This window comes from Gopherus flavomarginatus, chromosome 1, assembly GCF_025201925.1.
Source record: "Gopherus flavomarginatus isolate rGopFla2 chromosome 1, rGopFla2.mat.asm, whole genome shotgun sequence".
NCBI classification, from domain to species: Eukaryota; Metazoa; Chordata; order Testudines; family Testudinidae; genus Gopherus; species Gopherus flavomarginatus.
In genome coordinates, this window is record NC_066617.1 from 76,747,094 (window position 1) to 76,772,168 (window position 25,075).

At 39.5% G+C, this 25,075-nt stretch overlaps 1 protein-coding gene across 10 annotated transcripts in view; it reads left to right on the forward strand.

The window, feature by feature from the left end:
- SYT1 (synaptotagmin 1) overlaps nucleotides 1-25,075 on the forward strand; it is a 530,182-nt gene that overhangs the window by 407,452 nt on the left and 97,655 nt on the right. For 9 of the 10 annotated variants that reach the window (XM_050935628.1, XM_050935630.1, XM_050935632.1 and 6 more), the window contains 3 exons: nucleotides 14,259-14,381; nucleotides 18,211-18,378; nucleotides 23,486-23,653. In XM_050935628.1, coding sequence (XP_050791585.1) covers nucleotides 14,259-14,381; nucleotides 18,211-18,378; nucleotides 23,486-23,653 — 459 coding nt within the window. The remainder of the gene's footprint in view (nucleotides 1-14,258; nucleotides 14,382-18,210; nucleotides 18,379-23,485; nucleotides 23,654-25,075) is intronic. The other variant, XM_050935637.1, reaches the window with a different exon arrangement.

The following is a 25,075-nucleotide window of genomic DNA, read 5'->3' on the forward strand; positions in this document are numbered from 1 at the left end:
CTCCTATCATCTTTAATTCCTAATCTGGAAAACCTTGACCATATTTGCAGTATTTGTTTTTCAGTATAAGCAAAATCAGTTAATGATTTATTCTTGAATCAACACCACAGATTTTAGCATTTCCACATGAAGACAGTGTATTGCTAAATTGAATGTCAGGTATTTCAGAAGGTAATCATTTTAGTGCCTCTGTTACAAATAAAATGGCAAGAGAGTGCCTCCAAGATATCAAGGAGATAAATTTTAAAGCAAACAGACAAATATATATGAAAAAGGTCTATGCAAATCCACCTGGAAAGAATTATTGCATTAGAATCATAGAATATCAAGGTTGGAAGGGACCTCAGGAGGTCATCTAGTCCAACCCCCTGCTCAAAGCAGGACTAATCCCCTGTCAGATTTTTACCCCAGTTCCCTAAATGAACCCCTCAAGGATTGAGCTCACAACCCTGGGTTTAGCAGGCCAATGCTCAAACCACTGAGCTATCCCTCCCCCCTCATGTATGGTGCCAGAAATCTGAAATGTTGCCAAAGCACAAAGGCTTAATCAGGTAGTCATTGGGCCCTAACCTGCAAAGTTCTGATCACCTCCTGGATTCAACACAGTGCCTTCAGTTCCCTTTGATTTCAGTGGAAGTTGAGTGCTCAATACCTCCTGGTAGGCAATAGGCAGCTTGCAAGTTCCAGCCCACGGTGCATGCAGAAGTCCCATTAGCTTCACTGCGAAATATTCCACTTGATAGAGCTAAAGGATTGGGCCCTCAAAGTAACTTCTTTTTTTATTCTTCTGATAAATATTCATTAAAACCAATAACATTCCACTGACTCTAGGCCCTGATCTTGCTAGTAGCAGCCCCTGTGCCCACCTAGAGCCCCTTTGAAGCCAATGAGGCTCTGCTTGGTCGCAGGGGTCCATAATAGTAGATCTAGGGTGACCAAATAGCAACTGTGAAAAAACAGGACAAGAAAAAGTCCCAAAAAAACAGGACTATCCCTTTAAAAACTGACATCTGGTCACCCTAAGTAGATCTGAATGCAGAGTCAGAACTTATCACTGGTAACTGTTAGACACTGAATTGTATAATATCCAGTATTCAGATAGATTTGTCATATTTCAACATGTTTTTTTTCTTTTTAACATAATTTTAATATAATATTTTGAATAAATGTTGTTGCTTATAAAGAGGGAGAATAGTTAAAGGACAGATTAGGACCTGATCTTGAAACCCTTACTCATGAGAGTAATTCTTATTCATGCAAGGAGAGCTATCTGCTCCAGCAGGACCAATCGCATGAGTGAAGGTTGCAGGATCAGGCCTTTCTTGTGTAGAGGTGAATAAAGACTATATTATCTGTGAAAAAGGTCATTTCTCCACGGTTTTTACTAATGTTTGTGCGTGGATATTTTAATATTTATTTCTTCCTTCTATGTCATCCTTATCTATGTTGTGTCTCATGACTGTTCTGGATTGTCACTTGCGGTAGGTTTATTTTGCTATTTGGACACGCCTAATTTAAAGCTCTGATATATTTAGTTTCCTGACAGCTGTGGCTCCTCAGCTAAGATTTATACATAGCTTTGACACATCAAAAGGCTGAACTAAATTGATTTTTTTTTGTGGGATAAAAGGTTGTCATTTTCTCCATACTCAAAATATATTAAGTCAAAATGTACTAGAAAGCTCAAGCTTAAAATTGATATGCGCAAATAAGAAATGTACTGCTTTTATTTCTTTTTAATATGCATTTTCACTGTATCAAATCTAGACCAAAACAGAAAAATATTCAAAAACACCAAAACAATGGTCTCTTTCTACTGGTGCTAAAATATTCAGTATCTCATACTATTACTTTATTCTTGGTATTTTGTAGTCTTAATACAGTGAGTACACTTTAAGGTATCAGGCAAAGTCTACTCCAAACCAGATTGATTTTAGTGGGGTAATCAAGAATTACACTAGTGTACCTGAGTGCAGAGGGAGTCGAACATTTTTTAAAGATATAGCTATCACAATTTTCTGTGCTACAGTTTATCATTCTCTACCAATCTCCCGTAATTTTCTTTTGCAGTATTTTTTTCATCTGCAGAAAAACATCCGGCTCTAGAGACACTGTAATAGCTGCTGATTTAATGGGTCTGAATTTAATGCATTGGTACAGCAAATTTCTTGCTTAAGCTCAGCCTTTGGGAAAGGAATAGACTTAATCACTTCTGTGATGAACAGTGGCACTGAAAAATTATCAAAATTCAGCCCTGTTTCTTGGAGAATAATTGCCGTGATGGTCTGCACCTTTTATTGGGTCACAAAGCATTTGTGGAGAAGGAGATTTAATATCTCAGCCATTTCTAATTGCATCAGGCTGAAACACTGCTATTTGTGAGAGATTTTTATCTTGGGAGGAGTTTGTGTATTAGCTAAAGCAGGAGATTGAAAATCATGCTGTATGGATTCCATCCCCAGCCCTGCCATTGACTCACTGTGTCACCGGGGTAAATCACTTAAGAACATAAGAATGGCCATACTGTGTCAGACCATGGTTCATCAAGCCCAGTATTCTGTATTTCGAGAGTGGACAGTGCTAGATGCTTCAGAGGGAATGATGGACCCATCCTAAATGAACTTATATAATTTTTAACCCAGTTTTATTTTTAGCCTTCACAACATCCATTGGCAATAAATTCCACAGGTTGATTGTGCATTGTGTGAAGTACTTCCTTATGTATGTTTTAAACCATCTGCCGATTAATTTCATTAGATGATCATTAGTTCTTTTGCTATGTGAAGAGGTAAATAACGCTTCCCTATTCACTTTCTCCACACCATTCATAATTGTATTGACCTCTGTTGTCTCTCCCCGTAGTCATCTCTTTTCAAAGCTGAACAATACCCATCTTTTTAATTGCTCTTTGTATGGAAGCTGTTCCATACCATTGATCATTTTTCTTTCCCTTTTCTATACCTTTTCCAATTCTACTATATATTTTTTAGAGATAGGGCAACCAGAACTGCATGCAGTATTCAGGGTGTGGCCGTATCACAAATTTATATAGTGGCATTATGATATTTTCTATCTTATCTATCCCTTTCTGAATGGTTCCTACATTCTGTTGGCCTTTTTGACTGTTGCTGCACATTGAGCAGATATTTTCAGAGAACTATCCATAATGACTCCAAGATCTCTTCTTGAATGGGAACAGCTAATTTAGAACCCACCATTTTGTATGTATAATTAGGATTATGTTTTCCAATGTGCATTACTTTGCACTTATCCACCTGGAATTTCATCTGCCATTTTGTCACCCAGTTTGTGAGATCCTTTTGTAATTCTTCGCAGTCAGCTTTGGACTTATCTTGAGTAATTTAGTATGATCTGCTAACTTTACCATGTAACTGATTAACCCCTTTTCCAGATCATTTATAAATAGCTTGAACAGCACTAATCCCAGTACAGATCCTTGAGGGACCCCACTATTTACCTCTTTCCATTGTGAAAACTGATCATTTTTTCCTACCCTTTATTTCCTATCTTTTAACCAGTAACTAATTCATGAGAGGACCTTCCCTCTTATTTTATGACTTATTTTATTTTAAGAATCTTTAGTGTGGGACATTGTCAAAGGCTTTCTGAAAGTCCAAGAATACTATATCAGCTGGATCACCCTTGTCCACATGCTTGTTGACATGCTCAAAGAATTCTGATAGAGTAGTGAGAGATGGTGTCCCTTTACAAAAGCTGTATTGACTCTTTCCCAACACATCTTGTTCATCTATATGTCTGATAATTCTGTTCTTTGCTATAATTTCAGCCAATTTTCCTGGTACTGAATTTAGCCTTACTGGTCTGTAATCACCAGGATCGCCTCTGGAGCCTTTTTTTAAAAATGGCATTATTTAACTACTGTCCAGTCATCTGATACAGAGGCTGATTTAAGCAATAGGTTACATATCACAATTAGTAATCTGCAATTTTATCTTTGAGCTCCTTCAGAACTCTTAGGTGAATACCATCTGATCCTGGAGACTTACTACTGTTTAGTTTATTAATTTGTTCCAAAACCTCTTCTACTGACACCTCAATCTGGGACAGTTTTTCAGCTTTGTCACCTAAAACGAATGGCTCAGGTGTAGGAATCTTCCTCACATCCTCTGCAGTAAAGACTGATGCAAATAATTCATTTAACAGATTCTCTGCAATAGCCTTGTCTTCCTCAAGAGCTCCTTTAGCAGCTTGATTGTCCATTGGCCCCATTGATTGCTTGGCAGGCTTCTGATGTACTTAAAAAATAACTGTTGTTTAGTTTTTGTGTCTTTTGCTAGTCACCCTTCAAATTCTTTCTTGGCCTGCCTAGTTATATTTTTACAGTTTACTTGCCAGAGTTTGTTCCTTTCTGTTTTCCTCAGTAGGATTTGACTTCCAAATTTTAAAGGCTACCTTTTGCCTCTAACCACTTATTTTACTCTGCTGTTTAGCCATGGTGGCACCTTTTTGGTCTTTTTACTGTTTTATTATTATTATTGTTGTTATTATTATTATTTGAGGAGTACATTTAGTTTCAGCCTTTATTATGGAGTTTTTAAATAGTTGTTTTGCAGCTTTCAGGCATTTCACTCTTCTGACGGTTCCTTTTAATTTCTGTTTAACTAGCTCTCTCATTTTTGTGTAGTTCCCCTTTTTGAAGTTAAATGCTGCTGTGGTGCATTTCTTTGGCATTTTCCCCTTTACAGGGAAGTTAAATATAATTACGTAATGATCTCTATTACTGAGATGTTCAGCTATATTACCTCTTGGAACAGATGGTGTGCTCCATTTAGGACTAAATCAAGAATTGCCTTTCTCCTTTTGGGTTCCACGACAAGCAGCTCCAAGGAGTAGTCATTAATGGTATCTAGAAATTTTATATCTCTATCCCATCCTGAGGTGACATGTGCCCAGTCAATATCAAGATAGTTGAAATCCCCCCATTATTATTAAATTTTCTGTCTTTGTAGCCTTTCTAATCTCCCTAAGCATTTCACAATCACTGTCACCATTCTGGTCAGGCGGTTGGTAATATACTCCTACTGCTATATTCTTATTATTCAAACATGGAATAACTATCCATAAAGATTTTATGGTACTGTTTGAGTCACTTAAGATTTTTCCTATATTTGACTCTGTTTTCTTTCATATACAATGTGCTGACCCCCACAGACACACCTACTCTGTCATTCCTATATATTTTATACCATGGTATTACCGTGTCCCATTAATTATCATCTTTCCACCAAGTTTCTGTGATGCCTGTTATATCAGTGTCCTCCTTTAATACCAGGCATTCAAGTCCACACAACTTAGTATTTAGCCTTCTTGCGTTTATATACAAGCACTTATAAAATGTGTCCATATTTACCTGTCTGTCTCCATGAGATGTAATTGAACAGAACTCTCTTTCATTTGAATGGTTCTCTTTGGTTATTATCTGTATTTTATCTACTTCTGTCCTCTCCTCTTTACTAGAATATAAAGTATCCCCTCTCCTATGGGATGTCTCTGTCTGAACCATGTGCTCCACTGCAGTTGTTGGCTTTCCCCCAGCCCTTAGTTTAAAAATTCCTCTATGGCCTTTTTAATTTTATATGCCAGCAGTCTGGTTCCATATTGGTTTGGGTGGAGTCCATCCTTCCTGTTTAGGCTCCTCCTTTCCCAAGTGTTCCCCAATTCCTAATAAACCTCTAATAAATCCCCCCTCTGACCACCATCATCTCATTCATGCACTGAGACCCTGCTGTTTTGACTATATCTAACTGGCCCTGTGCATGGAATTGGAAGCATGTCAAAAAATGCTACCATGTTTTATTAATGTTTAACGGCTAGGAGATATTTACTCCATTAAACTCTTTAAATTATAAAATAGTAAGATATTTGCTCCATTAAAATCTTTAAATTATACAATGGTAATGTCACCTCACTACCCTTCAGTGTGTAACTGATTAGTTAAACTAACTCCATATTCTTATGGGCTATAAAACTCTTTGTCCACATGGAAACAAAATATGCCAAAGGAGTGAGCTTTTTAATATTCGATATCTTCAGATAGCTAGGAAAAAGAGCAAATTAATGTACATTAACCCACAAAAATAACAAGCATCAAAATCCCAATGAGGAGTCACAAAACTCCCACTGACTTCAGTAGAGCCAAGATTTCACCCAAGGGCCAATAGTGCCCAGCAAAAATGTCAACTGTCAAGCAAGTGGTTTCTGAAACAAAGGTTCTCCAGCTGACACTAGCCTTCTCTTCTGTAATCCTTTTTCTGAACTGGACTCCTCTGAGTCCAGTTTCTTTATCTGGTAATGATCTGCTTCCCTGCTATGGGGTAGGCCATTTCCCATTCTGTGGTATATGCTGTTTCCCTCTCTATATGTCTTCTGACGAGCACATGACCTCTCTAATTTACTGGTCCACACTAATTCAAACTAATGCAAACTTCTAGAATGCCCTTATTTACATTTTTACTAGTAAAATTATTTATTTATTAATTTTATAGGAAGTTATTTTATAGTTAGAATGATTTTAATTTTATGTTAGAGTATAAATTATAACTTATTAGATCTGTTACTTTCTGGTTATAATGATTAATTTAGATTATCATGTTCAATTTCACCAAACTGATTCTGGCTGCAGATAAAGGGGTTGCTCATGGGGAGCTAACAGTGCCATATCTCCCACACTTAGTACAGTGTCTTCCAGCTTCCAGTCCATGTTCAGATTGCACCAAAGATAGCAATATGGCCACAAACAATACCCAAACGAGCCACTGATATCTAATGAAACACTTCAAAAGCCTTGTCTAACCTCACAACACTCCTCAAAACCAAAACATTTTGAGTAACTGACCATTTAAAACCTGTATAACAAGGGAGAAAGTGATGTCAAAACTCTCCATGTTGGACACAGCTCATTACATGCATCGGTGTGGCCAACTGCTGATGCAGGACAACAGTCTTGCAGCAGTGCTGGATAAAGTAGATTTCACAGTAACCAAAGCCTGGCTTAGCCGCTGGAACCTGAAAAACAAAATGGGTTTTTAATGAATTCATGGCGAGAAAGCAGATGCTGGAAGAATGAGACTTGCCTCTCCTTCTGAGAGACTCTGATAAGCGGATGTAGTTACAATAGCGAGGAGACCAAGCTGTTGTTTTGATGGATGATGGGAAATCAGCCAGTAACTTTTAAAGGTCCTCCTGTCCCTATGGGATAAAAGATCGGGAGGGTCACAGCTATGCTGTTCTTGAATGTGTGTGGAACTGATAAGATATGTACTCATATTGCGGGGATTTCAGCAGTTCCTCGTTGTTTTCTTTGGATATTGAATCCACCTGTGGAGGTTAGAAAAAACTAGCCTGAATGATTGCACTTGAGTTTGGCTTGAAATAAAAGAGAGATATGGAGCTTGGCCATCAAATTTGGGAGGAGGGAAATTGGCCTTGCGACAAACTGCATTGTGGGACATAGCACAAAATTTTCTTTTTATAATATGAATATTGTTTTCCTGCCTGCACATTCAACAAGCTTTGCACAATCCTGAGGCCAGAGAAGCATGCAGACGTTAAAAATAACCCTATTTTTTACCCTGTGAACAAAAAGATTGGCTGATGGGATAGCCTTGGGTGGAATTCAGACTGCAGTGAACGTTGCTTGACAGGTAGACTTACAGACTGTGCTCTACATGATTTTGTTTTGTTTTTACTACTGGAGTGCTTTCACAGTTGCTTTTGTTAAATGTTTCTTGAAGCATGAATTCATGGTCCTCTTATTGGGTGGAAACAATCCTGAGGACACTATTGATGAAGATATTCCTCTACAAATGACACTGAAAGAGTTTAGCCTATTTGGAGTCCTAGCTACGTCACAGTGAAATTAGTGAGAAGCTAGAAAATGCAATGCTGTACGATAGCTGAGACCAGAAGCATAATGGGCTAGAGACTTCTTCATGGATCTTTGCATGGAGATCCCTCATACATGATTCCTCTCCTTTTCTATGTAGTAGGTGGAGGAGAACAACCCCTGCTGCAGTATTTTCCCATTTTGTGATTCACATGGCTCGGCTCTGTGTTGATAAAGTTTCAGGAAGTTGAGGAGGATCAGAGGACCCACTATGCTCAGTCCCTTGCAGACCTTCAGAGTTTCCATGTGAAATTCTGGGAGTGAGTAAATAGAGTCTGGAGCTGTTTTAGTCCTTCAGGATCTCCTTTGTGGCTGATGCTGAGAAGTTACAGGTTAACCCAATCAGTGGGAGCTTGGCCCTGATGGGGGCTATGCTGTGAGGGAGGGAGGAAAGGAAGGACAGGAGAACCAGCAGAAGAACAGCTGTCCCTGCAGGATGGCTGGTGTCAGCACATGAAAAGGGCCTGTAGGGTGAAAATTCATGAAACACTGTTGAACCCTAGAGAATTCTGACTCCTCCCAAGTTTTTCTAGCACTAAGAGAGTCAAGAAGAGATGAGACTACTGAAAATGAGGAAGAGCAAGGATCTTTGTTCATAGCGATGCATAAGGAAATAGAAGTATACAAATTCACCCTTTAATTGTGCTATGAAAATGAGGAAAGAACAAGCACATTGTGACTGTCACTCACTTCTGACTTGAATTGTTCTAATGTAGTTTTCTGGAAGGCACTTAAACAGCAGAAGAGCTTTAAAAAGAGTTAGCTAAAACATGGCACAGAAAGGGAAATCAGAGTGTCATATGTTAATCGATGTCTGGACCATTGGCTAGAACTAGTTACAATGGTCATTCAAATATGGATCAAATAATACATTTGTCAACAATCCTTATAATCATCAGAGTACTGTAAAACATACAAGATATTTAGTGTGGCTGAGTTATGTTGTAGCTGGAATCTTAACTTTTGCATTTCCTGACTTTTTGTGATATGAGTGTGCAAGCTTTCACCTTTATGTTGCACTAACAGGAGTTTTTTTGCACTGCTTTTCATGTTTACATATATATATATATATATATATACACACACATACATATGATGATATGGTATCATGATTTTATTGTTTTTTGTATATATTACTCAGAAATGGTGAAACCTTATGAGTGAATTATGAAGTCATCCCAAATTAGTGCAAATGAAACCACTCCATGATGTATTCTTTTTATACCGGATGTTTTACAGAAAAACAAATTTTAAAATATTGAATGGCCTTTAAAAAATGATTAGAGAAACTTTTCACATCCCTCTCCCTGTAAACCAGTGCTACCTGAGTACCATGAAATCAATTGTACAGGCTTGAAGAGGAAGAGAAATTATAATGATAAACTTTTTAATAGTACTAAAAACAACCCAAAATAGCTTACAGGCATGCTAGATCACGAAATATTAGACCTAAAAACTAAAACACTATGATCAGTTGGAAAAAAAAAAAAAGACCAAAAAAACCTGAGGGTCACAGTACATTTCCTTTAAATATTCCCTATCCAAAGAACCTCAACATAAAATAAAAATCCCTCGGTGGTGCTTCAACTACTTTGACACAATCCAGTGCTTCTTCCTCTTTGGAACAGAGTAGATGCATCGCACGAGAAACTTCTTTGCCAACTTCTTTTGACCCAGATTCTATTAAAGTGCCAGCCTTTTATTTGAAAGCAAATTCCTTCCTTAAAGATAAAAATTATTGTACACAGCTTGCTATGGTAACATCCAGTCCCTCCTCTTCTCCTGATCTTGGTAAAATCAACGCACTTGATCCTATTCTCAAAGTTTTATAAGTCTCTTGTATTTCTGGTCCAAGGTCAGAAAGAACGATCTGGCTGCTTGATAGAGACAAGTAATATGGTACCTTTTCTTTCTCTTCTACCAAACAATTACCTTCCAAATGCCTTCTACGGTGCATGTGGAAGGGATTCTAATAATTCATTGGGGTCTGTGTGCAGTTAGCACTGTGCAAGAAATCCACCACTGTTATAACTTCCTGTGTTCCCTGTTTTATTTTTTTGTTCGTGTTTTACGATTTGTTTGATAGTGATATCTCTGTAGCTCTGGCATCTATGTAGGATATTTTTTCTTCCCTAGAGTCTACAAATTACTTGCATGTACTCTTGTTCTCTGCAGGCAGTATCCTAGATTATAGAGACCTATTCTCACCGACCACTTCTCAATGAGTCAGTGGATGGCTAACATCACTAAAAATATAGTCAGAGAGGTCTTCTTTCCACTCCCCGAAAGACAAAGGCCACAATATTTGGCCTCTTTCCCCCCCAAGAAATGGCAGCAAGGATGCCCTTGCCTTCAGGGACAGCACCAGGGGGTCTCCTCTTCCTCTGCCCCTCTCAGCCCCCAGATACGGAGGATGGGCAGTACTCACCCCAGCAGCTAGGGTATATCTGCATAGATGAATGTGCTGAACCTGTTTAATTCTTCTCCTGCCACAGAGTCCTCTGCTGGGGTGATGTTAACAAGGCTCCTCAGAGCAGTGCATCATGGTGTTAGCTCTGAGAGGGGCGAACTGTGTTATTATTCCTGGCAGCCTGCAGACTCAGTCACATATCTATGGCTACGTCTACACTACAGGATAAATTCGAATTAGCTTAAACCGATTTTATAAAACAGATATTATAAAGTCGATTGTGCGCGTCCACACTAGGCACATTAATTTGATGGTGTGCGTCCATGGTCCGAGGCTAGCGTCGATTTCTGGAGCGGTGCACTATGGGTAGCTACTGTAAAATAATGAGGCCAATAACGTCGATTTGCGTCCACACTAACCCTAATCCGATATAGTAATATCGATTTTAGCGTTACTCCTCTCGTTTTGTAGGAGTACAGAAATCGATTTAAAGAGCCCTTTAAATCGATATAAAGAGCAGTGTAGTGTGGACAGGTGCAGCGTTAAATCGATTTAACGCTGTTAAAATCGGTTTAACAGCGTAGTGTAGACCAGGCCTATGTGTCGATTACACATGGTTGCACCCTCAAATTCTTCTTCACAACTGAGGGGCCTAGAAATTTACTTTTATTTTTTAAAATGAGAATGGAGAGTCTGATGTAATCACATGATGACTCCAAAAACTGGGGCCTAAGACATGGGCCTTAATCTAGCCCTGCTCCAATGCTATCCTTTGTTACCAGGCAGATCATTTTTGCAGTGCCATCTTTGCCAGCACTTAAAAGATTGCCATTCAGCCATAGCAAAGATGCTTCAGTAGAGACCAGCAGCTCAGGGATTAAGAAATGTAAACATTACTCACATTTTAAATAGGTTTATCACAGCCAAAATGAAATATTTTTCATTAGAAAAATATTCCACCATCTCTCTTTTTCAGGTTTACTGACTTGACTTCATAGAAGATTTTGATCCATTTTAAACCTTTTTTCCCCTATTAAAATATACAGTAATTTATATTCTGACTAAGAGAGCTCAAATAATTAATCAGCATCCATCATTCACTAATAGAATTGGTATCTGTAACATCTGAACCAGATCCTCATCTTGCATAAACTGATGTTACTTCATTGACTTCAGTGGAAGTATGCTGATATACACAAGCTGAGGATCTAGCCCATTAGCATCTGATTACAAAAGTTTATTATAGTGCTTGACAATTCTGAATCTGACCTTTAGTTTACAAGTGTTTCTTGACAAATGAATGTTTCTGCTTCAGTGTTCCTATTCGAATCACTGTTGCTCAGCGCCTACTCTCTTTGCAACTGACTAAGGAGGTTGATGCTTTTGCAGAGAACTCAAGTTGGCAAAGTTGTAACGCATTATTTTTTGTGAGAACTGGTGTGATGTCACACAGTCTCCTGTTCACAACTCCAGAAAAAAAACAAAAAGACTGAGTGGGGTTGCTGAGAGGGACAGTCTTTTAGTAAAGCTGCCTAATATCATTCAGCTCTACTTTCCCATCAATGACTCCCCTGTACACCACTCAGCTTCAGTTCCTGTCTGCCCACTGGTTGATTGGTTCTCACTCCGAAACAATCTGGCTGTGACCAACACACACACGTTCCAGAAATGCGTGGAGGCAGGGCACTCCTCCGCCAATGAGGGGGCTGTGGATGGCGTAATGTTGGAGCTCCCCTCTCAGCTCCCATGACAGAAGAGTGGCTGGGCTAAATTTAAGTGACGTTGTGACCCAGCGCATGGGCTTCTGCTCCTAGAGGTTTCATGAAGTAAGCATGAATATGTGAGACAGGGTGTCAAGGCATGAATGTGACATGAGTGGTCTGGCTTTTGCAGCCAATATTTCTTTGGCAACCAGTGCCAACTGTAGGCATAGCCTTTGTCACCTTCGTTGTACCTGGATCTCAAGTGTATACATCCACCTGACATCTGTGTCTTTACAAATAGTGTTAATTAGTTCTAACATCTGATGGCATGACAGGAAAAACAAAAACAAGCAAGTGGTTCTCTCACTGTGCTGTACTCTGCATTTTATTAAAAATGAGTAATATGAGCACTTTTGAAAATAATCAGTGCTTTATATTGAATGCCACTTTCATCTGATAAAATTTGCATATATAACACTGTATATTCATACAATCTACTGGCGCATACATGCCAGTTATCCCTAGATAAAAAAAACAATCTCTGATTTTAGCAAAATATTTAGCATTTTACCCTCCAGAAATCTTAGTCCAGTATTTTAAAGGAGTTGAAATTTACAATCCTATTTTTTCTTCCCACAAGTCCCTTTCTAAAGTTCAAGTGTTGGCAAATATCCTATATATTCAGCAAAGAGGTTATTAATAACAAAAACAGGGGGGAGGGATAGCTCAGTGGTTTGAGCATTGGCCTGCTAAACCCAGCGTTGTGAGTTCAATCCTTGAGAGGGCCACTTAGGGATCTGGGGCAAAATCAGTACTTGGTCCTGCTAGTGAAGGCAGGGGGCTGGACTCAATGACCCTTCAGGGTTCCTTCCAGTTCTAGGAGATAGGTATATCTCCATTATTAAATTTAAAAAAAACAAGGATTGTTGGAACAGGTCCTTACTATTTGACTTTCTGAGCTAAAGCATTTAGGACTTTCAATAATGAGGGGCATTGGGATACAAGGGCCCAAACGTCTTCATATCAAAGTAAAAAACTAAACTTCCATTTACTTCAATAGAAGTAAGATCAGTGTATATTGTCTGCACCGCAATCACTGGCTTTTGGGAAGTTATAGAAATTTCAGAAGCTTTTCGAGCACTCCCTAAAAGGAACATTCAAGAGTGTAAATCTATGATGAATGCAGTTTTCTCATATCAGTTCCAGGTAAGTATTCAGTATTTAATTCTTTGCCTTTGTGCTCTTGATATTATTTTCATGCTTATGAGGAAATATTAATAATTTTATTTTAATATTTGGCTTATTTACCCTGAGCCCCATCATTTAGTTCTCCCTCAGGCAAAAGTTTGCAAGATGGGGCACTTTTAACATGTTTTCATAATTGTATGTATTCCTTTGCAACAAAAATACTTCTGCTTTCTGGTACAGCACAAAAGGATGTTTTCAAATTGTATTTTTCTCTTGTGTAGCATCTGAGATAGCTGCTGCGTCTTAAAAAGAAGAATGATGTTTTATGTAATAGACAAAATTATATTTCTCTCTAACTTTACTAAAATCAGTGCATCTGCAAATCAGTTTGGTTCAGCCTAGCTTTGTATAAAGAATGAATAAAAAGACAATGGGACTAGTGTGGTGGCCTTTTCTATGAACATGCATTTGCTAGTAGCATGGTGATACCTTTTGCCTTCATATTCATCCTAAATAACAACCTGTCAAATGTAGGAAGAACTCACTCACAACAGTCTCTTTTCACCAGTCGTAATCCTACAGAAATGCGTGGCTCTGTTGCAAATAATTCACAGCATGCACAGCTAGATTTGACGTTACTGAGATCTCTTTAAGAGGAATGAATGTGACTTTGCCTACTTAATAGCATGTTGGTCCACATTGGCCTCTTTAAGAGGCAACTGGATTAGAGCAGACTTTTTAAAATATCAAGTTGACATTTGCTTTCTGTTTTCAGACTTTGTAACAGTTCTTGCTGGCCATGTCCAAGAAGCTTTCTTCCTACTTCTGTTGCTTCCCTGCTGCTTGCTGATTTAAAAAAAGTTTTCTTGCACAACTTGAACACTATAAATATATGTAAACAGCATATATGGATTTGTGCCATCATGCTTGCTTTTAATGGCTTTACAGTAGATTTGAGGACGGAATATCTATTTTAGGTTACTGTTAAGAAGCTAGTCATATTTATTATTGTTTCTTTTCTTCTATGCAGGCCCTTAAGGATGATGATGCTGAGACTGGGCTGACTGATGGGGAAGATAAAGAAGAACCCAAAGAAGAGGAAAAGCTAGGGAAAATCCAATACTCTTTGGATTATGACTTCCAGAACAATCAGGTGTGAAACAAACAGCCAGTGATACACTGTTGTGTAGGTGAAAGGAGACTGCAAAAATACAGACATGCAGAGTAGATATTTAGCATTCTAACTTGCATTGAAGAAAATTAGAAAGCAAGCCTGAAGCTTTATGAAACAATTCCTTCTCCATTTGTGTTTAATGCATGTTAAGGGTACACTTCATTTCTAGTCAAACTTTATGCCAAAGTTTTTTTCTGATGATGGTGATGCTTGAGGATTGATTTATTATCTATTTGTATTACAGTATAGCCTACAAGCTCCAACTAAGATTGGGCCCCATGGTGCTAGGCAGGCTTTGAATGGATTGTAAGACTCAGTCATTGCTCTAAGGAATTTATAATCTAAACAAACAAGTTAGACAAAGTGTGGGAGAGAAAATGGAGGGACAGAGAGGTGCAGTGACTCATCCAAAGTCTCACAGCAGGTCAATAGTACAATGAGAGATAATCTCCTGACCGCCAGTCCAATGGTCTATACATTGGCCCATGCTGTCTCTCTAATTAATTAGAATTCCAGGCTTTCTTATCTAGTTCTGTTGGGTTGAGCAGAAATGTACAGCCTGCTAATCAGTCCTTAGTCTCTCAGTGAAATCCAAATAAAAGGGCTCTGCCCTTAAGAACTCTGCAGGGAGTTGGGGAGAAAAAAAATCTATCTCCACTAATACCACCACCTGAAATTTGGAGGCTGGAAACTGATACAATTGAGGTTTGGCTGCTTCTCAAGACTATGAATGGGAATAGCGGCCATAAATGTGGAATTTCAGGGGCGTGGATGTGTTTTGTACAGACTGCTTCTCATGTCTTCACCATACCCTGAGCTTGCCCACATTCCTCTGCTCAGCTTGGCTTCTTGCCAGGCATGGAGTGCAAAGCTTCTTTGTTTGGGATCTGCACTCCACAATCTGCATGCTCATATGCACAAGCACGCACTCACGTTGAAAAGACTATTTCATTTATTTGGGAAAGAAAACTTCAAAGAATGTTTCTTCTCCACGTTATTGTCTTTGGGTGAACTTTTCATCTGAGAAATCAAATCAAAGCTTTGTTATCTTTAAGGCTTTTAGTCAGAACAAAAAATTGTTCTCTATTTAGGGAAAGAAATGAATATTAACTGAAATTCCTGTACATTTCTTCATCTAAACTAACTTCCATATGTAGTTTGAAATATATTTCCTCTAACATACATTCAGATTCTTTATCTAATGCTCTTCTTGGCATAAAATATGTTTGTTTCAGGGGTAGAAGGGGGAGTATAGGCAGAAATTAAGTAAATTCCCTGTATCTACAGGAGAACATTGCATAAGGCTATATCCTGGCACTATACACTATACTCCCCAAATCATTTCAACTAACTTCTAACTGCCACTGCTTCTGCTTTTCAAAGCAAGAGGCAAAAAGAATTCTGAAGTCTTTCTAGAGCCTATGGATGAAGGACATTTTTCCTCAACTCCCCAAGAAAACACTGTAGTAAGAATTCTCTGCCCTATAGTCCTTTACCTGGCTTGTTTTCATCACTTGAAATCTGTAAGAAACTTAAGAATCTTCAAAGGGTAGAAGATCTAAGGGAGAAAAAAGAACAGAAAAGCTGCAATCTTTTGTAATAAGTAGATCTGAGATCCCATAGCACATGAAAATAAACTTCCTTTGTGAATTTTATTAAGGAAATGCCACATTGAGTTTGAGAACTAAATTTTCCATAAACAAAATAAAAAACATTTATTTCTTTTCCCCACACCACATCTTTGATAGTGTGCTGTGTTTAATTAAGGTGCGAAATTCTATGGTAGTGTGGGTTCCTATTTTATTCTGCTGCCCTAACTGTAAGATTAAATTTCCCTTCTGAGCTCTGGTACTTCCTTGGGATTAGATGTTAGTGGTATGATAGTGCAGCACAGCTGCATGGAGCTGGAAACTGGAAACCCAATTACCATTTGGTGTGTTCAGCTGGCTTAAAAATGTGGACAAGCTGACCAAAATACTCTCTCAAGCATGATGTTTCCTTTTTAGAGCGCAAGCTTTTAAAATGGAAGTGAATTCCTTTTCCGCTCTGTTCACTGTCATAGGCTCATTTTTCACTCTTTGATGTGAAAGATTTGAGGTAGATCCCGAGCCCATCCATGTATTTATAAACTATTATGCATCTAGAATAGCAATGAGAGAGAAAAGGAAAAGTGCCAAGTAGAGGTAAAGGAAAAATGCTTCATGGAGCTTAAGAAGGTAGGAAAGCACATATGACACATTTTGAATTTAAAATAGGCATAAATAAATCCCACTTTTAAGAATCTGTGAGAATACAGTTACTTTCCCAGGTGAGAATTTAATTGTTCCAATTGCTTGAGCTCCTATTTCTAATTTTCAAACAACTGGTCTATGAGAACAAAGAAGGGCACTGGATTGTCACTTAGAAGGAGCTGCCTGTGTGTCCCAGCTTTGCCTCACATTTCCTGTGTGACCTTGGACAACTCACTTAGGCCCAGAGTTTTAAGGTATTTAGGTATTGCTGCACACAGTGTTGCAATGTCTAACTAATCTAGGAGCCTAAATCTCATTTTCAAAAAAGGATTTAGGCACTCTGAGTTGATGGGATTTGAGCTCCTGTGTGTCTAAATCCCCTTTTTCAAGTTAGATTTGGGCTCCTAAATCAGTTAAGTATTGCAGTCCAGTGTACAAAGATGGCTAAATGCTCCTTTAAAAACCTGGGCCATAAGGACTCTCTGTTTCAATTCCCTTCCTGTAAAATGAGTTTGCTAATCCTGCCTTTCACTAACCCTTTGTATGTGTTGTCTATTCAGCTTGTAAGAGCTTCAATGCAGGGAGTGTGTTTTACTACCCATATGTACAGCGTTTAGCAGAGTAAGGCCCTGATCTCAGCTGATTCTTTTGGGGCTACTGTAATACAAATAATAATCATGGTCAACTTTAGAGCAGGACATCCATCCTTCTGTGACTGACAAAAATGGATACTGTGGGTAAAATTATCAAAAGTGCCTAAGGCTCAGGTTTTTAAAGGTATATAGGCATTGCTGTGCTCAGTGTAGCAATGCCTAATTGATTTAGGAGCCTGTCACATTTTGAAAAGGGGTTTAGGCACTTAAGTGCTTGAATCCCTTTTAAAATGAGAGGCAAGCTCCTAAATCGGTTAGGTATTGCAGTGTTCAAAAATCTGAGCCAAAGTGATGTAGACAGTTAGAGCCTAAACCTCATTGACTTGTAGTCACTTATATGCCTTTAAAAATGTTACTGATTAGTGCTTAAGACTGATGATTGCATAGAGAAATAAATGTGAAGTGTGAAGATTGCAAGACCCACTTGTTTCTATGAAAATTCTACCCCATACCATTTAAGTTTCTTATTTCCTTTTTTTACGTACTTTGGGGATGGTTTTGGAATACAAATTTCATAGTCAAAATTGCACAGTGCCCTGCACAGAAAACGAATGTACAAGCAACTCTAGCAATTGGGAACCTATTTGATTGCAGTTTAAAAAAAAAAACGGAATTTCATATTTAACTGTAATCAGCTGCACTTTAAAAAGCCTCTTTTCTGCTTAAAAACACACTGCCTAGAGCCTCCTTCTTCCATAATTGGTTTTGTGCAGTCTATAGCTTTGCTCCATTTGCCTTCTGTGCAGAGGCTCTTGAAAGGATAGTAGATGTTTTTGTTTGCTTTTTTCTTTTAAAGCTGAGCAACAAGGAGAAAAGAAAAAATAATAACGACAGAAAAATTGCCATTTTTTGAATACATAAATCTTTTCTTAAATGTCTCTTCAGTAGTCCGTTTTCTCTCTCTCTCTCTCTCTCTCCTTTCAGCTTTTGGTAGGGATTATTCAGGCAGCTGAGCTGCCTGCTTTAGATATGGGCGGAACATCTGATCCCTATGTGAAAGTTTTCCTGCTGCCTGATAAGAAGAAGAAATATGAAACAAAAGTCCACAGAAAGACCCTTAACCCTGTCTTCAATGAGCAATTTACGTTCAAGGTATTCCTTTGATAATTATTTGGAATGTATTTCTTTGCTCATTATATAGAGTAAAGGTTCATCTCATGCTCAGTTACAGTATTGCTCATGTCTTAGTTAGTTGGTGACCTGAGGCACAGCGGATTTTTCTGTTGCAGAAACCTTTTGAGATTCAGTCTTGTGATGAAAAATGTAGTCACGTTGGGCCAGATCCTTTGAGGATGTAATTAGACTTAGCTTAATTGTAGTGAGTGAAGCTATGCTCATTATTCTTACTGGGGGTCTGGCCCCTACCGTGTAGTTGGAGACTACTACAAAATAGAGTGACATTTTGACAAAGGTATATGTGAATTTCCCTAAACCAGTGTTTTCTTTAAAAAATCTGTTGCAGTCTGATTTATGAATTCTGGTATACTGCTCTTTTTCCCCCTCCCAAATAAATTAAAGCATGAGCAAGGCATATGGATGAAGGGAACAAGTATGACATCAATCTTGCTCGGTTTTCCTATATCCTGACATAGTAATACTTTACCATGCTACCTTACATGAGAGGCGAAATCATGACCCCCAGCTTACAGGGCACGTATTAAATAAATGTAGTTAAGGGTTTGTTTGTAAAATTTCTGCAGCAGTATTAATAGTGACTTAAGAAAATTCTAGCCATGCTGAAAGTCCAGTTAAATGTAATAAAGAAGCATCAGGGAGCATATTTCAAAGGGATTTTCCTAATGCGTGTCTTACTTCTATTACTTTAGGCTCTTCCATGTATATGCTCAGTCTTATAATGACAGCTCCAGTTTGAGAACAGGAACAATAAGAGAGTCAGGCTATGCAATCACTCAGTGAGAAAGATATCCCTAGAGGTCACAGCTACTACTGCATACATAGTCTGTTTTTCCCCATGAAGATGTTCATAAAAATAATCCTTTTTTGGGACATTTCTTTACTGAGCTTTCCTATGAGAGTATTTAAAAGAAACCAGATCTGTAAATTACAGATCCCAGGGTAGTATACGCAAGAAACAACAAACAAATCTGTCATCTAACAGGAAGACACAGTGCATAAATCAAAACACTCACTCACAGGCAGATAATGTCCACTTATTTTAAGTCACAGCTTTAATAGTCACATTTTGGAACCCAGAAGGAAATGTATGCTGAAATCTTTTGCCTAACAAGCTGTGACTGAGGTGTTTAGGTGTACCACAACACAGTACTGATAGTGGGCTAGATCCTGCAGTCTTTACTCAAGCAAAACTGATGGTGGTTTTGCCTAAATAAGGACTTCAGGCACCAGCTCAGTGATATAGTTGCTTTACTTTCTGCAACATCAGTAGTTTGTCTGCATGGCTGCATACATGCATTGCTTTTGGATACTTCAACACAACAAGATTTTATCTTGGTTTCACTGCTTTGAAGGATAAAAGCAGCTATTCTTTGAAATAGCTGCTGTTTAAAACATTCTAAATTCTTAAATGAACACATTTATTATCATAAATGTTAAGGGGGGAAAACTTAACCTATACAGCTACAACTTGCCCACAATGCATGGAAAAGAGAATGCAATTGAATGGGATTTATTCCATTAGCATATGGAGGTAAAGTGCTGTTGTAATTTAAAGGGTTCTCTCTGGAGGGACACCCCAGAAACAATTTCTTGGTGGTGTTGGGTGGAATAATTTCTCAAAAGGGGAGAAGTCTTCAATCTCTGTGTTTTCTGGGCTGCTATCCAGTGTCTTGCAAAGAGAAAAGTTCACCTCAATATCTCAATTAGTGTAAGTTTTGCTACTGCCTTCACTGGGGTCAGAATTTCATCCTTTGTATTGTACATTTCACCTGGGGAATTCTGTACTACTGCACATGTGAATAATTAATGAGTTGTGCATATTTTTAATTTTTTTTCACAGAAAAAAGCTTCTGCTGAAATGTTGCTGCAGTTCTGCCTTTTGCCCATCTGAGGGCACAGTGGTGCAAGAACAGTAGCAGCTCCCAGCAGAAAATAACTTCTGCAGTTCTGCCTTTTGCCCACAAGAGTGCACTGTGGCAATAGAATGCAGCAGCAGCTCCCCCCAGCTAGGGAAAAGAAAGAACCTGCCTTCCTCACAGCACGTGTTAGCAGGGCCCGCTCCAGGCACCAGCTTGGCAAGCAGGTGCTTGGGGCGGCCACTCTGGAGCAGGGCAGCAGGCTCAGGCAATTCGGCGGAGGGTTCCTCACTCCCGCTCAGAACGAAGGACCTACCGCTGAATTGCCGCAGATCGCAATCACGTCTTTTTTGGGGGGGCTGCTTGGGGCAGCAAAACCCCTGAGCTGGCCCTGCCTGTCAGGCTAGGTCAGGAGACAGGAGCTATGGGGAGACAGAGTGGGGTGCTGTGGGGGGGTCAGGCAGAGGCTCATAAGGACTAGTGGGGGGAGACAGTCTGGGGCAGGGGCTGAATGGGAGTGGAGGTGCAGGGCCACAGGGAGGAGGGAGGTACAGGGCCACTTGGTGATTGGGAAGGAGGGGCTACATAGGGAGGGGGGTGGCTGAGTGAGGACACAGAGACACATGGGGAGAGGGGGAGGAGGTACAGGGACATATAGGGACATAAGAGCAGCTAGGTAGGAGCACAGAGACACATAGGAATGGGGGATGGGGTTGCAGGGCCACATGGGGAGGGAGGAATGTGTGTCTGAGTGGCGGTGGAGGATACATGTGGAGAGGGGGTGAAAGGACACATGGGGGTGCAGGAACACTTGGGGACAGAGGCATATGTGCCTGACTGAATGGGAGAGCTGCATGCACTTTCAGCTGTCAGTGAACATGAAGGTTGGCATAGACCATCTAAAAATAAGATTGGTGACAATATGCTGGGCTTGCCAGATGCCATCATTTTCTTGGACACAAGAGAGAGAAAGTCAGGACACCAGGAATGTGGTTTAACTAGGTTTCAGGTTTATTAACTAGTGACACATCTGAAAACTAGCTGGTAATAACATGTCCAGTGCAGGGACAAGTACCTTCTGAGTCTTTACCCACTTGGTGGAGGGCTCAGCCCCCATCTCCTCCACACACACCATTTATCTGGCCCCCGCACCATTGCAAGAAGAGATTGCACAAGGGCTAAGGTAGGAGTGGGGAAGTTTCCTTACTGCACCAGACATTAGAAGCCCCAACCCCATTCCCCACCTTCTTTTGGGGATGCCTTCTTCTAATTCACTTCCAATTCCTGTTTATCAGGGAACTAGACACCCTATTGAATGAGTATCTGTACTAGGCACCTGCCAAGTTGCAACATCTTGAATTTTAGAACCTAACTACCCACCATGTCCCTGGGCTGCTGAGAGAGAGGTTAAAACCCTGCTCTGCACAGGCCAGTATGGGAATGAGGGGAAAATTTCTTCCCAGATTACAGAAGGTGACAAGTGCAATGCCCAGAGCAAGGCCCAAACGTCCAGTCCTCCTCCGATCCCAATCGGAGGAATGGGGAGTATTTCCTTGTGGTGCAGAATGTCACCCTGAGCAGGGGGAAGGGCTTATAAACCTTCCCCTTATGCATGGAGGAGCCAATAGATTGACATTGTTTCCCTTCTCTCCTAACCAATCAGTTATAGAGCCTGCTCCTGAAGCCCACAGAGAAAAAAGGAAACAAGAGGAAGCAATCCTTAAAGGGACCAAGGGTTTTCTTTGCCCTGCTGGTCCAGACAAACCCTTCCTGCCTCTGAAGCAGGGAAGAAGAGGAGGTGACATTGTTACCAAATCTTCTTTTTCGTTTATTCAAATAAATTTGAACTTTAACAAAATACAGTGCCTAAAGTTATTGAAGATAAAAATTAAATAATAGCTAACATACCTTATCAAATTGATAGGGTACATTATGTCTAATGCACAGTAAATATACATTTATGAAAAGGGACACTTTAATATTGCTGTAAAGACAAGCGTAAATGTATTTAAAACTTTTTGTACTGTACGTTTAAACCTACTACGCTATTTAAAAAGCGCTCATTACAGAACTAATTTACAATTTTCAAAATACATTTTGCTATTGTGTTCGTACCATATTAATGCGCAGGCCTGTTCCCATTGAAGTTATCATAGACTTAAGCAGGATCAGGCCCTTAACTTGAAATATTCTGTGTAATTGTTCTATAACAATTTTTGACTAAAGGTTAAATACCATCAGGTCAGTCAATATTTTAAAAAGCAAGTGAAAGCCAAATAGTCACACACTATTTGAAGACCCAGAGCTCAACAGTCTAGAACATTTGGGTGTTCATGTGATTAAATATTATGCCATGCTATGGCTTCCCTTTTTATATAGACAATTACTAGAGAAATGTTTACTGAAACATATGGTAATCGTTTAAACCTGCAAAATATAGAGAATTTATTAAAATTGACCAAGCCTTCAATTCAAGTTCAAACAATTTTAATTAGGCTTTTCTACCCAACTACTCAAGTGTAGCTTACCTGAACTGCATCGCTTACCCTGAATATTAAAAATATGTCTAATAAAGATCCTAACCCAGAGCATCTGTCCCATACCCATCAGAACAGCTGGAGAATTAGTCTGGACTTGGCCTGCTGCCGCCGCAATTTCTAACCATACACTGTGTCTTAGAATGAACTTTAGCATCTATGGTGTGAAAGCTATAATGTTGAAAAAAGATACCTGAATAAGTAATAAATAGTTACCCTGTAAGAAGACGATCTAGTCTCTAATTACCTTGTGTCAGATGCAGAAAATCTATTCTGTAGTTTCTAATCAGTCTCTGGGCTACCCTTTTCTGAGTGTTGACAGTATGATTTATTGGCAGAAACCATACTGCAGTGTTAAAAGCTCATGTATCTTTGGGGCAAATAACTGGCCTCCAGTTTCAGTTTCACCACACACACAAAAAAATGATTGAGGACAGAGGGCAAAAACTGGAGAGTGATAAGTGAGCTGCCACATTGTTCTATTGAGTGTCATATTCTAGTCTCGGGAAACAGTGCATTAGATGACTGCAAAAATATATACCTCATAATTTTCCCCCAGTTCAATTTACCCAAGATGACAGCTGGTAAACCAAAGAAATTGATTTGCATTGCAGTGAACCCATCTTTATTGTCTGAGCTAGAGAGCTTGTCATTTTTTCTTCTTTATAGGTGCCGTACTCCGAACTGGGTGGAAAAACCTTAGTGATGGCAGTATACGACTTCGATCGTTTCTCCAAACATGATATCATTGGGGAATATAAGGTGGCCATGAACACAGTGGACTTTGGCCATGTGACTGAGGAGTGGCGGGACTTGCAAAGTGCTGAGAAGGAAGAGGTAGGAAAAACAATTGTTATCTTTTTGGCCGCATACTTTTATCATTGGCTGGTGAAACAGTCAAACTAGTAAGTGGGAATTGACTTATAGCAAGAAACCTATCAATATTTCTCAAGTTAGCTTGATGGCAGCTTGATGGAACTAAACTATCTTGTAAACATGTATTGCTATCAGAAGATTTTCATGGTGCATTATATCTTGTTACCCCCTAGTTCCAATCATTTGTGACAATATAGGCACTCTGTTGTGGGACAGACTTAAAAAGGATGCCCTTTCTCTTGAGTGGGTGCAGTTTGCACCCACAACATTTGCACCCTCATTTGCAGTTGAATAGTGAGAGTGATTTACCCCCGCAGTTAATAGTGAAACATACATCTGAGAATTTGAATTTCTATGCATCAAACTGTGAGGGAAGATGTTGCTGGTTTTAACATACAATCGTAGAATGTTAGGGTTGGAAGGGACCTCAGGAGGTCATCTAGTCCAATCTCCTGCTCAAAACAGGACCAACACCAACTAAATCATCCTAGCCAGGGTGTTGTCAAGCCAGGCCTTAAAAATCTCTAAAGATGGAGATTCCATCACCTCCCTAGGTAACCCATTCCAGTGCTTCACCACCCGCCTAGTGAAATAGTTTTTCCTAATATCCAACCTAGACCTCCCCAACTGCAATTTGAGACCGTTGCTCCTTGTTCTGTCATCTGCCACCACTGAGAAGAGCCGAGCTCCATCCTCTTTGGAACCCCCCTTCAGGTAGTTGAAGGCTGCTATCAAATCCCCGCACACACTCTTCTCTTCTGCAGACTAAATGACCTCAGTTCCCTTAAGCCTCTCCTCGTAAGTCATGTGCCGCAGCCCCCTGATCATTTTTGTTGCCCTCTGCTGGAATCTTTCCAATTTGTCCACATCCCTTCTGTAGTGAGGGATCCAAAACTGGACACAATACTCCAGGTGTGGCTGGAATAACAAGTGACTTTAACATGCTAGATTGTTATTATCATGTAACAATTCAAACAGTATTCAGTGATAAAAACGATGTATTAAAAAAGAGTGCTTTGGAATGAACTGTACTATACCATAATATTATTCTCTCCCTTGCCTTTTGCTGTCTCTAAAGATTTGTTTTGTCACAATCAGCTTCGGAGAAGGGCATTTATAATAATTTGCTATCTAAAGTGCACATATAGCATTCTTTAGAAATATTTAATGACTAAATTGTGCATTCTGCAATGTTGTTCATACCTAGGGTGACCAGACATCCCGATTTTATCGGGACTGTCCCAATATTTGCTTATTTGTCCCACGTCTCGACCAATGTTAGGTCGAGACACTGGACAAACAAGCAAAGGCTCCGGAGCCCGGAAGGGCTCGCGCCTTCCCCCACCCCAACTCCGTCCCCTCCTTCCCCCATTAGATCCCTCC